Below are 15,798 nucleotides of genomic sequence, written 5' to 3'. Positions count from 1 at the left end.
GGAGTGATGAGTTAAGGGATCACTCCAGCTGCTGTGTGGAAATCCATAAGGAACAGGGGTGAGTCAGAGACCCTGAATGGAGCGTTGCAATTATCCAGATGAGATAGAGTGGCTTGGATCAGGAAGGGAGGTAGCAACAGAAGCGGTCAATAAAGTCCAAAGTCCTTACGATAGGGTCCCAGTCCTCCCGATGGGGGTCTCACCTACCCCTCCCACCTCACCTTGTTCCCTCCCCGCATCCCCACCCCACCGGCCACTGCTAGGCACATAGAAGGCATCTACTAAGCATGTGTTGAATCAATGAACCGCTTAATGAATGGTCCACCCCTAGATCATCAGCATCCATTTTAACGCTAGGCATATAGTCTGAACTCAATACATGTTTACAGATGAAATGCTGCACTGTCCTGTCAAGTCCAGGCGGTTATTCCTCTCCACAGCCGAAGGAAACTGAGGCTCGGGTTGGGGAAGTGTTCCCCTGGGGTCTCTCAGCTTAGGCTACAGGCTGGGCATCCTTTTTCAAACTCTTTTAGCACAGCGAAGTCGAGAGCACTGGGCGGAGGGTGCTTGCTTGCCCTCAGGGTGAGTCACAGTGACCTCACAGGAGTTTCCCCAAAACGTCCCCGGCCTGTGATGGGGAAAAGCCGGAATCTCTCGGGCCCAGATGGTCATGTTGCCCAGGCCGGACAAGCGTCCCGAAAGCCCGGGGACTAAGAGACAATCCTCCCACGCGCTTTCTCCCACCCTCGGGCCACTGAGACGGAGGGACAGAGGGCCACGCCCGCGCGGCCGAGGCCCCGCCTCCCGCTCGCCCGCCCGCGCCTCCAGCGGAAGCCGGAAGCAAAAGCGGGTCCTGCTAGCCCCGCAGCTCCTAACTCGGTGGTCCTGGAAGCTCCGCTGGATGGGGGAGAAGATGGCGGAAGAGGAGTGAGTGGGCTTTTTCCTGGGCGGCAGAGGCGGCGGGGCTGGGCCCCGGCGGGTGACAGCGAGCGCCTCAGTCCGCCCTCATGCTCCGGAAGGCGGAGCTTCTTTTGCTGGTTGGCCAGGACTGACCAAGCTGGTGCCTATGAGGGGGGCAGGATGGGCGGGCCTGGGCCCAGGTGGGCCTTGCGTTCTCTTGGAGGTCGGTCCCTCGAGCTGGGAATCTGCCGCCCAGCGCAGGCCCCGAGAGCGGCCTTGCGGAAAATGCAACCCATATTTACTTTCCCAGTTTTCGGTTATCTCATGGTTACTGAGCCCTCTTCCGCCTCCTCCAGGAAGTCGTCCGGGTTCTCCACACCCACGTCCTACGTAGCCAGTCGTCTCCTCCTCTGTAACGATCAGTTTTCATGTCTTTCTCCTTCACTAAGTTTCGTTCAGTCATTAACTGTTAGCCATCTACTCAATTCCAGGCCCAGGGCACATGGTAGGAAAGGAGGCCGACCAGGAGCCGCTCTCTGGGAGCTTCTATTCTAGTGGGAAAAGAAGACCATAATTAGTCAAGATGGTTTCAGATCGTGATTGATTAACCCTATTTGTGCCTAGTGTTCTGTTATTGGAATGCCAAGCATGTGGGAGTTATTTATATCCTACTGCTCAAGGTCATCGCCAAGGTCTGATTTTTCTCACATGTCTGCAATTCTAAAAATTGCAATCTCTGCCATGAATGAGTTAAGTGTTCCTAAGGAAGCAGAATAGAGTTAGGGTTGGGGAGTCCACTCAGGAAAAAGTGATATTCAGCAGAAACTTGAATGAACAGAAGGAGGGGTAGGAGAAGTAACATTAGGTTCAGAAGGCCTGGTTGAAGAAAGGGTTTAGTGCTTTTGAGTGACAGGCAGCATAGCTGGTGTGTAGAGAGGAGAGGGGGTTAGCTGAACAAGGGGAGATAGGGAAGGACGATCTGTGTCCTCCAGGTACTTTTGGGCAAGTCCAAAAGTCATCTCCATACCTACGGGGCAGAGTCTGTTGCAGATTGTAGATGCCCTATCACTGTTTGTGGAATGAGTACGTGAAGATGAATAAGGAACCCCTTCATTGATACTGGACTCCTTCACCTGATAACTTTTCAAATATATTTCTTGGCCATATGGGGGTCATTTAATGTAATCAGATACTTATTGAGCAACTGCTCCATCCCAGACACTAAACAGGGCCTTAGCAGCACAAAATGAAAGAGGCAATATAGCCCAGCGATTTCAAGTTTGGGTTTTCAGTTTGATTCTGCCACTAACTGAGATGTTGGTGAAGCTTTGCAACCTCCCTGAGCCTTGGTTATGCATGGGTAAAAACGGGAAAGTAATCATACCCAATCAGACATGTTATACCTATTAAATGAGAGGTAATGTGTTACCTAGTTCCTGAAATGAAGCAGTGCTCAGAAAATATTAACTTTTATAGTCACAATTACAGTTATTATAACAGTATTACACTAGTTCACAATCCCAGCACGGTGTGAAAGAGCTGTGGGAACATAAGCAGTGGAGTGGGTAAATTCGGGTGAGGTAAGATGGGGTAATAGGAGGTGACATTTGAGCCTTTTGAAATCTGAGAAGGAATTTGTAAAGTAGGGTAGGGCATGCCCAGATCAACCACTGGGCAAATTCAGGTGGCTTCTTCAACTCGCAGAAATAATGCAAGGAAAAGAATGTAAATTGGAGAAACAAAGGTGCTAAGTAAACAATGTTGGACCTTGGAAAGTGATGAGACTCCAGTTTGCCTTGGAGTTTTAATCCCCCAGTATTTGCCAAAGAGCAGGCAGCATTTCATTTCTATACCAGCTCTGATTCCCTACCATTCCTGTCCTCTAAGTGGCTGCATTCAAAAGCACCAGAGGCCACTAGTAGTGCTGTGCAGCCAGGGATTTTCTTAATAAGTTTCTCTCCAAGGCCTGCCTGTTAGTTACAAGACTTGTGAATCCCATAAAGTTCTTGGACAGCTTCTCTTTCTGGTGTGAGGTGTGTGAATTGATGTTCTGGGACCCTTTTCCATCATGTAATTATGCTTTTTATGTCCTCCAGGAGGTTCCCCAATACAACTCATGAGGGTTTCAATGTCACCCTCCACGCCACCCTGGTTGTCACGACGAAACTGGTGCTCCCGACCCCTGGCAAGCCCATCCTCCCCGTGCAGACAGGGGAGCAGGCCCAGCAAGAGGAGCAGTCCAGCGGCATGACCATTTTCTTCAGCCTCCTTGTCCTAGGTGAATATGGACTCTGTCATCCCCATCATCTGCCATCCCCAGTGTCTGTGTGCTCAGTCTGTGTGTTTAACCCTGTCACTCCTCTTGACTGTGTCAAGTCTTCCTCCCATTTGGTTTTCATATCAAACGCTGAGGGAACATGTTCAGTTTATAACATCATAACAGGGAACTCCCTTCTTTATAAAATCATGGCGCTTAGCAAGTTCCAAAGAGCTCTTAATGTAGTATCTTAGCCTTTGAAAGAAGGATTAAAAAAATTTTGGCCTAGAAAGAATCTTGAGGCCCGGCACGGTGGCTCACACCTGACATCTCACCACTTTGGGAGACTCAGGTGGATCACTTGAGGTTAGGAAATCAAAACCAGTCTGGCCAACATGGTGAAACCCTGTCTCTACTAAAAATACAAAAATTAGCTGGGCGTAGTGACACATGCATGTAATCACAGCTACTCAGGAGGCTGAGGCACAAGAATCACTTGAACCTGGGAGGCAGAGGTTGCAGTTAGCCGAGATCACGCCACTGCACTCCAGCCTGGATGACAGAGCGAGACTCTGTCTCAAAAAAAAAAAAAAGAATCTTGAACATCTAGTTTAATGAATTTCAAGTTCTGCTCAAAGGAGTGTGCGTAGTGCAGGGGAGGAAGGAGCAGGGGGTAGGTGGCAGAAGGTGGGAGGAGTCAGATGGGAGAATATCTGACCCTCTGCTCCTAGCTTCAATCAGAGCATCATTTTGTGTTCATATTTATTAGACTTCCATATGAATTTTATTTAACGGTTTTGCTGCTGATTGAAAGAGCAGAAATCCTTGCCCTAGCACCCTGTTTTCCTTAACCTCTGTCATTCTCATTAACTATGGTCATGACTTTTGCCATATCTGTGCACCACCTGTATTGTTAATTTAGTTATGTGCTATTTTTGTTTAAATGCATTCACTTTCTGAAAACCTCATTTTGGGCCGGGTGCGGTATATCATGCTGGTAATACCAACACTTCGGGAGGCTGAGGCGGATGGATCACTTGAGGTCAGGAGTTGGAGACCAGCCTGGCCAACGTGGTGAAACTCTGTCTCTACTGAAATTACAAAAATTAGCCGGCTGTGGTGGTATGTGCCTGTAATCCCAGCTACTCAGGAGGCTGAGGCAGGAGAATTGCTTGAACCTGGGAGGCGGAGGCTGCAGTGAGCCAAGATCGTGCCACTGTACTCTAGCCTGGGAGACAGAGTAAGACACTGTCTTAAAACAGGAAAAAAAAAAAAAAAACTAATTTTGTTCAACCTTCTCTTTTAGTGTGTGAGGAAATTTCAGCATAGGGAAGTCAAGTGATTGTCATACCGGGCTGGTATAAGACTAGAGACTGATAACCAGGTTACCAGATAGCTGTCGAGAGGTTTTGATAAAAGACAAAAACTTAAATGCCTCCCAGAGTGCCTGTAACTCCATCTCAAAAAACAAACAAAAAAGAAATCCAGTTGAAACTATACAACCACTTTTGATTAGCTAAGGAATAAATAGCTTTGAGTTTGACCCAAGTTCAAATTGTTTTTTTTGTTTTTGTTTTTGTTTTTGAGATGGAGTCTTGCTGTTGCCCAGGCTGGAGTGCCATGGCGCGATCTCAGCTCACTGCAAGCTCCGCCTCCCAGGTTCACGCCATTCTCCTGCCTCAGCCTCCCAAGTAGCTGGGACTACAGGTGCCCACCACCACGCCCAGCTAATTTTTTGTATTTTTAGTAGAGATGGGGTTTCACATTGTTGGCCAGGATGGTCTTGATCTCCTGACCTCATAATCTGCCTACCTCAGCCTCCCAAAGTGCTGGGATTACAGGCGTGAGCCACTGCGCCTGGCCTGTAATCCCAGCACTTTGGGAGGCCAAGGCGCGTGGATCATCTAAGGTCAGGAGTTCGAGACCAGCCTGGCCAACACGGTGAAACCCCATCTCTACTAAAAATACAAAAAATTTTAGCCGGACATGGTGGCATGCCCCTGTAATCTCACCTTCTCGGGAGGCTGAGGCAGGAGAATCACTTGAACCCCGGGAGGCGGAGGTTGCGGTGAGCCGAGATGGCGCCACTGCACTCCAGCCTGAGTGACAAGAGGGAAACCATCCCCCATCCCCAAAAAAAACAAAAGCAAATTCTTGTTTGAAAGTGAAACAAACATTTCATTTGCTGCTTTTCTTTAATGATACCAAAGTCATATTCCTAATGAGATTAGATCTTTTCAGAAAGTGAAAGGTGGAACCAGTGTTTTTTGTTTTTTTTTTTTATTTCTCTGATGTGTATTAGGACTGTTTTTGAAGAGAAAGTATAACTTCTCTTACATTTATCTCTGGTGAGTGGTCAAAAATTTTAATAATACACTTGAGGCCAGCAGTTTGAGACCAGCCTGGGCAACGTAGTGAGACTCTGTCTCTATAAAAAATAAAAGATTTTAATAATATAGTCTTTTTATTTGAAATCCTAGGACTCATCCTTGTCTGTCGTAGTTTCAGAAACTTTTAAACCCATACTGAAAAGGTACACAGACCAGAAGTATACAATGTCTCGTATAGATTTGATACACCCTGGTAATTTTTTACCCTGTAAATGTAGTTGAATTCTATTTCTAGGGGATTACTTCAACAATGAAGGACTTTTTTTTGTTTTCTTTTTTCTTTTGTGATAGTAGTCGAAGACAAAGATGAAAAGCATTTCTTTTCTTGATTAAGAAATCTTTGGTAGCTGAAGTCTTCCTTCAGGATTGAGGAGTATTATTAGTTTATGTACACTGCTGTCAATTTGATATGTTAGACAATATAAAAGGCGGGCCTGGAAAAAAAAAAAACAACTTTTGTAGTCACTTTTTTTTTTAAGGGACATTTAAAAGTATAATAGGACTTTTAAAGTAACTTCCAGGGTGTGGAGCATTTAAGATTAGCTGTACAAAAGACCACAAAACAGGTTTCTATAATGTACCTTTTATACCAGGCAAAATCCTGCCCAGTGTTAATACATCTTTGGGGCCAGAAAGGCTGAACTGTATTTAATAGTCCTGTATATTTCTCTTGGATTGTCCTCTCCAAACAGATTATAAACCTAGACTCTAGAGTCACACCAATGTTAGGTGGGTTTCATTTTCACCTAATCAGATTCTTGATAGTTTATGAGTTACTATCTCTGTTTATGTGGAGGTCAGCATGTATTAGCACAATAAAATGATGCTTTCTTTTTAAGTAATTTCGAAGGCATTGTTTCCCTGTTGCATATTATTATTTATTTCTGATTAGATATCCAAACATTGAAAATCTTTTTTTTTTTTTTTTTTTCAAGATGGAATCTCATTCTATTGCCCAAGCTGGAGTACAGTGGTGAGATCTCACCTCACTGCAACTTCTGCCTCCTGGGTTCAAGTGATTTTCCTGCCTCAGGCTCCCAAGTAGCTGTGGTTACAAGTGCCCGCAACCACACCCAGCTGATTTTTGTATTTTTAGTAGAGATGGTGTTTCGCCATGTTGGCCAGGCTGGTCTTGAACTCCTGACCTCAGATGATCCACCTGCCTCAGCCTCCCAAAGTGCTAGGATTATAGGTGTGAGCCACCGCACCCAGTTCAAACAATGTAAATCTGATAATGTTTTTAAAAATTACTATCATTAGGTAACTTGCTAATTCATGAATAAATGAACTCAAATGAATTAAAGTAAATTAGCCTATAGTTTATTCTAGACCTCAGAACTCCTGACCTGGAATTTATTTGCCACATTTGGTTACTCTTTTAGTTAATTCAAATGAAATGGTAACTTTTGTGTCCTCTAAGCACATCACAGGATTTCAGTGTGTTCCTCTTTGTGAGAAGGGATGACAAAACTCTGTAGTTACTTTTGACTTCTAGAAGCTTGAAATCAGTCGACTTGCATTTAACCCTTGTTGATCTTTGACTCCACAAGAAAAAATGGGGAATCATTGTTATTTACTTATACTAGATTAATAATTAACATTATTTGACACATACATTTTATGGGCATCGAAACTTAATGGAGTTATTATAATTGATATGTGTTTTATATATTTTCCATAGTCATTACTCCAGGCATGAAAGATTGGAAGCACACCCTCCATACCACACAGTTTTTACCCTTTCTTGCTCGGTTTTTTTCCAAGTGTGCTTGAAAACATGTGCTTGTTTTTGTGTATACAGATGTATATTCGTAAGCACATACACAAACACAAATAATACATGTTTGGAGTTGCGAATTTGTTTTGACATAAGTGGGGTCTTACAACTTGCCTTTTCATCTCACAGAATGTCTTGGAGATCATTGTGTTGGTGTTTTTTCTGTCTACCTCATTCTTTTTTTTTTTTGTAGTAAAATGCACATAACATACATTTACAATTTTGAACACTTTAAAATGTACAGTTCAGCAGCATCTAGTACATTCACAATGTTGTGCAGCCATCACTACTATCTAGTTTCAGAACATTTTCTTCACCCCAAAAGAAAACCAATAAAAGTAGTCATTTCCCATCCCTCCCTCTTCTAGTCCTTGGCAACCACTATTCTGCTTTCCGTCTCTAGGAATTTGCATATTTAGAATACTTCATATAAATGAAACCATATAATGTGTGGCCTTTTGTGTCTGGTTTCTATTACTTAGCATACTATTCTCAAGATTCATGTTATAGCATATGTTAGAATTGCATTGTTTTTTATGGCTGAGTAATATTGCACTGTATGGATATACCACATGATGTTTATTCATCCATCAGTGAACATTTGGATTGTTTCTACCTTTGGGCTATTGTGAATACTTCTGCAGTGAACATTTCTGTACAGGCTTTTGTGTGGATAAATGTTTTTATTTCTTTTGGATATATATCTACAAGTGGAATTGCAGTCAAATGGTTACTCTGTATTTAACTTTCTCAGAAACTAGCAAATGTTTTCCACAGGGGCTGCACCATTTTACAAGGGTTCTAATTTCTCCATGTTCTTGCCAACACTTATTTTCTGGTTTAAAAAAAAATGATAGACTGGGTGTGGTGGCTCATACCTGCAATCTCAGCACTTTGGGAGGCTGAGGTGGGCAGATCATTTGAGGCCAGGAGTTCGAGACCAGCCTGGCAATATGGCGAAACCCTGTCTCTACTAAAAATACAAAAAAATTAGGTGGGCGTGGACGTGGTGGCATACACCTGTAATCCTAGCTATTTGGGAGGCTGAGGCACTAGAATCATTTGAATCTGGGAGGTGGAGGTTGCAGTGAGCTGAGATCGCACCACTGCACTCCAGCCTGGGTGACAGAGCAAGACTCTGTCTCAGGGGAAGGAAAAAAAAGTATAGCTATCCTAGTGGATATGAAATTTTTTTTTTTGTTTTTTTTTTGAGATGGAGTCTTGCTCTGTCTCCCAGGCTAGAGTGCAGTGGCATGATCTTGGCTCACTGCAGCCTCTGCCTCCTGGGTTCAAGTGATTCTCATATCTCAGCCTCCCATGTAGCTGGGATTATAGGTGTGCACTACCGCACCCTGCTAATTTTTGTGTTTTTAGTAGAGATGGCATTTCACCATGTTGGCCAGGCTGGTCTTGAACTCCTGACCTCAGGTGATCTGCTTGCCTCGGCCTCCCAAAGTGCTGGGATTACAGGTGTGAGCCACTGCACTGGGCCCTCACTGTATTTTTTAAAAAATCGTACATGTCTTTCCAGTGAATCATTGTATTTTGATTTTAGTTTCCCTAGTGACTATTGATGTTGAGCATCTTTTGTCTATGCGTGTCCTATGCCCATTTAAAAGCTGTGGTGTTTGGCCGGGCGTGGTGGCTCACACCTGTAATCCCAGCACTTTGGGAGGCCAAGGCGGGCGGATCACAAGGTCAGAAGATCAGGACCATCCTGGCTAATATGGTGAAACCCCGTTTCTACTAAAAAAATACAAAAAATTAGCCAGGCATGGTGGCAGGTGCCTGTAGTCCCAGCTACTCTGGAGGCTGAGGCGGGAGAATGGCATGTACCCGGGAGGCGGAGCTTGCAGTGAGTCGAGATCGTGCCACTGCACTCAAGCCTGGGTGACAGAGCAAGACTCTGTCTCAAAAAAAAAAAGCTGTGGTGTTTGTCTCTTGGCTGTTGAGTTTAAGAGTTCTTTATATATTGTGGATACTACACCCTTATGAGATATATGATTTGCAAATATTTTCTCCCCTTCTATGGATTGTCTTTTCTGACTTTATTGTTTTTAATGGCTGAAAGCTATTACTTGGCATTGATGAACCTTATATTTAGCTCTTTCTGTAGTAGACAGTTTCCCCCTTTGCTCTTAAAGCTGCAAAGAGTTGTTTGATCTGTGTATGAGAATAACTTAAATTTTTAAAAATCTAGCTTGGTACAAAGGAAGAGCAGAAACTGGTTCAACTCTCTTGGTCTATTTTCTGTCCACTTATGTGCTTATTTGCCTTTTTTTGTTTTGTCTAGACATTGAGCATGTTCCTTAGTCACATGTTATGTTTATGCACTGGAACTTTTTTCTTGCCCTTAGTATTTAATGTAGGATTTCTAACTAGGTTAAATATTTATATAAAAATAACACCACAGATTGATAGTTTAAAGCACAGAATGAAAAGAGGACAAAATGTCTACATTTACAACACTCTGGCCACCTGGTGCTTTTTGGTGGGATTAAAGAAACCTCATTTGTCAGTGCAGCCTATGAGTGTGACCAGTTAACAGCCATGTGGATTGTTTAAACATTTCCTTGAAAAAAATAACAAAATTAGTTTTAGTCCTGTTAATAAATACTGTGGTTGATGAGCTGGTATACTATCTAGGTGCCCAATGAAAGAAAGAGGCATGCACACTAACATTTGGATTAGAAAATTACATTCAGGAATAATTTTTGTGAAATACCCTATTTTTTTGGGTGGGGGGCTGAAATATCCCTTTCAAATCATTTTATTTTACATCTTCTTATTTTCTTTCATGACAACACCTGTGAGGAAAGTTAGACATTATTCTATTTTGGAGGTTGAGGAGTGAAGGCATCCAGCCAGGAGGGAGGTGGTGGGGTGCACTGTGGTTAAGAGCAACAGATTTGGAATCTGACTCAATACTGCAGCACCTACCAGTGGTGTGACAGGTGCTGTGATGTCTTGAAGCCTCAGTTTTCTGATCTGTAATCAGAGAAGATAGTGGTAATGACAGCTAGTTCAGAGGGGAGTTGGAGGATTAAATGAGAGAGTATTTGGGGTGTTCAGCCTAGTTCATGGCTCGTGGGAAGCCTCAGCCAATGAGAATGGCAGGACACAGCTGCACCCAGATGGGGGGCAGGAGTGTTCCATATTCAGATCTCTGATGTTCTTGTCACCAAACCAAAGTGTTTACTTTTTCCTGTTTGTAAAACCCTCACTTCCCTCCATGTTAAGAGCCAGTCACATAGTGGCAAAATAATTTGTGTCAATGCAATCTGTTGTAGTTACATTTATGTAAACGTGATTGATTTCATTGACTTCCTCTTCACCAAATAGAGTGTTCTAGTTGATAATCACTTCCAAAAAGTTGAAGACCATTTCTCAGAATCAGAAAAATTTGAATAATTTTAAATGATTATATAAGGTTTAATAGCTTGTGTAAAAAAATAGATTTCTGGCTGGGCACTGTGGCTCACACCTGTAATCCCAGCACTTTGGGAGGGTGGATTGCTTGAGCCCAAGAGTTGGAGACCAGCCTGTGCAATGTGACGAAACCCCATCTCTACTAAAATTACAAAAAAAATTAGCTGGATGTGTGGCATGCGCCTGTAGTCCCAGCTACTTGGGAGGCTGAGATGGGAGAATCACCTGAGCCCAGGAAGTTGAGACTGCAGTGAGCCTAGATCATACCACTGCACTCCAGCCTGGGTGATACGGTGAGACTCTGTCTCAAAAAAAAGTAAATTTCTATTCTTCTTCCAATAACTACTGGAAAACAAACTAGTTCAGGCAGACAAAGAAGTATAGAGCAAATATAATAAACATTGTAAATGTACCTCCAGTTTAAGAAATGAGACATGAAAAGCACAGCTGAAGTTTACTGTGTTATTCCACTTGTCCATTTCTGTGAGGACTCCCCAGAAATAACCACTGACTGGAACTTGGTGTTTATCATTCAAAATTGGGTGTTTTTTTAAAACAATGTCTTATTTTTTTTTTTTCTACAGCTATCTGCATCATATTGGTGCATTTACTGATCCGATACAGATTACATTTCTTGCCAGAGAGTGTTGCTGTTGTTTCTTTAGGTAAGTATGTATTGGTGATTCCATAATGAAAGCAGTAACAGAAACTACCATTTTTTGAGTGCCTCTTTAGTGCCAGGAACCACAAGAGATGCATCACATCCCTGATCTCATTTAATCCTCGCTGCAACCTGCCCTAAGGGTGTTATGATCCCATTTTACAGATGAGGACACTGGGGCTCAAGAAGGGTAGTGACCTCCTAAAGGTCATGTAGAAGCCCAAAGGCTATACAGCTCTGTACAGCTCAAAGGCCCTTTCTTAGCCTTTTACTTCTGGTAGAACTACCCTTGGGGAACATTGACCTCTACTGCTGGGCTAGGCTGACATCCAACTCAGTAATGACACTTCATAGAATCATTCAATTTTATAGACAGAAGGGACTCTGACTTTACAGTTTAGGAGGAACCTTCAATGGCTCACTTAATGCCAGAGTCAGATCTAAAGTCTTCAGAGAGCATTCCACTCTATCCCACTTACATTTCTATTTTGTTTCCTGTGCCAATTAACTGTTGAGATCTAGTTGCCAATTAACTGTTGAGATCTAGAATGAACCTGTATAATAACAGGTGTGAATGCACACACAAGTTCATTGAAGTGGTTAGTGAAGGAAGAAGGCAGGGAATTTCAGTAAGTGTAAGATCAAGGCTGAAATGGGGTGGAGACATGTAAGGCACAGTAAATAAAGTCTTAGGTCAGCCAAAGCTTTTTATCAGTTTATTATATTGTAGTCACTTTTACTAGTTTCCACTTGCCTGCTGATGGTATTTAATTTTTCCTGATCACTGCTGATGTTTAGAAGTTAACTTTGATTGCCTGGTAGATCTTTAGTGGAGTAGTAATTCTTTCACAACATAGTTATTGTTAAGGTTAGCTTTGGAAATGATTGTTCAGACTCTATTCGCTAGCCTCCCCATCCTCCTATCACCCCAGCAGTCCTACTACCCTGGTTCAGACTGTCCTGTATTTTCGCTGGACTTCAGTACTAAGTGCCAGATCCTGGCTTGTGAGGCTTCACATTGTCATCTCATTTATGCTGTATGAGCTCCAGGTGATGCCATATTTTAAGGAATGAGCACCACTGGATTGTGCTGACCTTCAGTACAGGTTTGGAAACCAGTTTTACTCAAAAAGTTCGTGTTCTCTTTTTAGCATGCTTTTTAGCAATGTATCTTGGTAGATTCTAACAGCCTTAGCTAATAAGATAGTCCTAGAGCTCCAAGAATAGGAGGCTTGCTCATTAACATTGCTTTCTGCTATTAGGCATATTGAAAAGAACCTCTGTGACTAATACCCATCATTCTGGGACATTCGGTAAAGGCTTTAAGAACTACTCCAAGGAATTTACGGTTGTGTGGTCAGTTTTACAGCTTCTTACGGAAATTTGCTATGAAATTATAGTTGGTGTGTATTTAGATAGTATATACATGAAAATTAAAATGATAATTCTTACAATTTGGTTTAGAATTTCAAGCTCCTCATGTTTCTTGAATGTTTGGGTAACTGCAGCTTGCTGAATACCAGTGCTTCTATTAGGACTTAGAGCAGACATTGTTGTTGCTTACCAAAGAGTCATTTCCCCCTTCTTCCTTGAAAATAGAACCCCAATTTTGATCAGGTATCTTGCCACAGTGCCACAGTGCTCGAGGAAGATGGGCCCCTCCAAGTCAGAATTGGTCTTTGCCATCATGTTAATTTCACTCTTCTTTGCCAATGATTGGTTGAGAGGGGTGGAGGTGGCAAGGCAGTGTGAAACCCATTTCTGGCAAGTGACACCAAGGTGAAGTGTGATGAGGTAGTGGGTACTGGATGGAAGATGTTTTCCTCTCCGATAGTGATGAGAAATTTCCCCTTCATTTCTTTGATGCTGCTGAATGAGGGTGTGATGCCTAGTGGACTGGTAGCCATCTTGCAACTACTGTGGCTCAAACACAAAAGCCAGAGTGCTAAGGATTGCCAGCGGGACAGATGGGAATCCCAGGTTACTGATAGCATTGTTGCTTTGTTGAGTTGATAGCCCTGAAACTTCCTATCTTAGTGCTACCTTTTATATGAGACAATAAACATCTATTAGCTGTTGTTGACTTAGAATAAAGAAAAAAATCAAAACCAACATCTATTGTTTAAGCCATTTTTAGTCTAGATTCTTTTACTTGCAACTAAAAGCATCTTAACTAACATAGAACTCTTTCCATTCAAGGGACAAAACCCAATTCAAAAGAAATTGGCCAGGCACAGTGGCTCACACCTGTAATCCCAGCATTTTGGGAGGCCGAGGTGGACGGATCGCCTGAGGCCAGGAGTTTGAGACCAGCCTGGCCAACATGGTAAACCCCCCGTCTCCACTAAAAATAGAAAAATTAGCTGGGCATGGTGGCAGGTGCTTGTAATCCCAGCTACTCTGGAGGCTGAAGCAGTAGAACCACTTGAGTTCGTTCGGGAGGTGGTGGAAGTTGCACTGAGCCCCGGTCACGCCAGGACACTCCAGCCTGGGTGACAGAGCAAGACTCCGTCTCAAAACAAACAGACAAAAAAATTGGTGAGGGTAGGGGCACACACCTCTTGACTCATATAACTGGCAAAACTACAGGTAGTATTAGCTTGAGACAGCTGAATCAGGTCTCCTGGACCCAGTTCTTCTCCATGCCTCAGCAGTGAATCCCTTTTCTCCAGCTTCACTGTCAGGCAGGCTCTCTCGCTGTGGTACTCTGATCCGCTCTCAGACAGGCTCTTGGTGTGGTAAGCCCTTAAAGCAGTAACTGCAGTGGAAGAGAGGACCTCCTCTTCTTTCTGGCACCAAAAGTTGCAGGATGAACTCTGACCACCTGGTGACCTCAGAATTGGGAGTAGGGTGGAATGGTGTTGGGAGTCAGCCAGGGCTCTCCATCTACAAGGTTCATTTCCTCACCAATGTTGCAGAAATAGTTGTAGCCTGCATAACCAGGTCTTGGGAGAAGTGATGGAAAGGCAGTCTTGCCTTCAGTACTTACTTGCTAACTGAGGTCACTGGAAACCCAAGAGCACTTCCAGGGAGAGTGCTGAGGTCCAGAAAGTACTTTTTAAAAATTATATTAGAGGACATTTGGTTAGAATTTGCAAATGCTGACTTAGCTATCAAAGTAATTCTGTATTTCATAAAGCTAAAGAAATTGAAGGAAAACTTTTTTCCCCAGCTGGAGCAAAGTCTAACAAAATATTGAGATATCTACCATTTCAAGAATTTCTAACTTTTGTGCCAAAAAAGAATCTAGATGAAGTTGCCAGAGAAACTAGGGTTTTCATTCTTTCGGGGATAAATTTTCCCCTCCTGCCAGAAGTTGCTTTGTAGCTTGCAGTCATTTCGAGACATTATTGGTCTTTTGCTTTATAGTTAGGTGTTCAGCGTTCCTAAGAAATTGTCAGTATAGAAAAGGACCATCTGCACTCCAAAAGCACATGTCCCCCACTTCTACTTTACTGTATTTTTAAAGGAGCGTCTATCTGGCCACTTTTCATTCTCTATAAAAATATAGTATCAACCTGAAGTTCTAAAGAGTTCCTTGGCCCTTGTTCAAAGCTTTCAGGATACTTTCTATACTTTATGGAATTCTGTAGTTTGGGCCTTTTAAAAACTAATGTATTTTGCACAGTTAAACAACTACTATACATAGAAAAAAGAAAAATCCTGTTTATTGACAATTATTTTTATCTTGTTTCATTCTCTTCCAGTCCATGAGTAGACATGTCCATATGTATTAGATAACTTTATATAGTTTAATTTGAGTTTATATCTTTTTTTGTGTTCTTTCCATGTATTAGTTGAGTTCACCTATTTATTTATTTATCTTTTTTTTCAGACAGAGTCTTATTCTGTCACCCAGGCTGGAGTGCAATGGCGCGATCTCGGCACACTACAACCTCTGCCCCCGGATTCAAGTGCTTCTCCTGCCTCAGCCTCCCAAGTATCTGGGATTACAGGCACACGCCACCATGCCCGGCTAATTTTTGTATTTTTAGTAGAGACAGGGTTTCACCATGTTGGCCAGGCTGGTCTCGAACTCCTAACCTCAAGTGATCTGCCTGCCTCAGCTTCCCAAAGTGCTGGGATTACAGGCATGAGCCACTGTGCCCGGCCCATATTTATTTTTTTTACTAGCTGTATAATGCTGATTCATGTATGTATTTTAGGCTAAAATTTGTAAGGAATGAAAATGAGGCTGGGTTCAGTGGTTCACAACTGTAATCCCAGCACTTTGGGAGGCCGAGGTGGGCAGATCACCTGAGGTCAAGAGTTTGGGAACAGCCTGGCCAACATGGCGAAACCCTGTCTCTACTAAAAATAACAAAGATTAGCCAGGCATGGTGGTGCGTGCCTGTAATCCCAGCTACTTGGGAGGCTGAGGCAG

General features: G+C 43.0%; 1 protein-coding gene across 3 annotated transcripts in view; it reads left to right on the top strand.

Annotated features, from left to right (window-relative positions):
- The first annotated feature begins 736 nt into the window (after positions 1–736).
- The window catches only part of SLC9A8 (solute carrier family 9, subfamily A (NHE8, cation proton antiporter 8), member 8), a 78,528-nt gene continuing 63,466 nt past the window's right edge, over positions 737–15,798 (top strand). For all 3 annotated transcript variants that reach the window (XM_011928825.1, XM_011928827.1, XM_011928826.1), the window contains exons 1-3: positions 737–927; positions 2,997–3,178; positions 11,338–11,418. In XM_011928825.1, coding sequence (XP_011784215.1) covers positions 902–927; positions 2,997–3,178; positions 11,338–11,418 — 289 coding nt within the window. In that variant the 5' untranslated portion in view covers positions 737–901. The remainder of the gene's footprint in view (positions 928–2,996; positions 3,179–11,337; positions 11,419–15,798) is intronic.

The sequence above is a fragment of the Colobus angolensis genome, unplaced genomic scaffold (assembly GCF_000951035.1).
Source record: "Colobus angolensis palliatus isolate OR3802 unplaced genomic scaffold, Cang.pa_1.0 Scaffold8, whole genome shotgun sequence".
NCBI lineage: Eukaryota > Metazoa > Chordata > Mammalia > Primates > Cercopithecidae > Colobus > Colobus angolensis.
The sequence above is the reverse complement of the archived record's forward strand: the minus strand, read 5'-3'. Positions and strand labels throughout refer to the sequence as shown.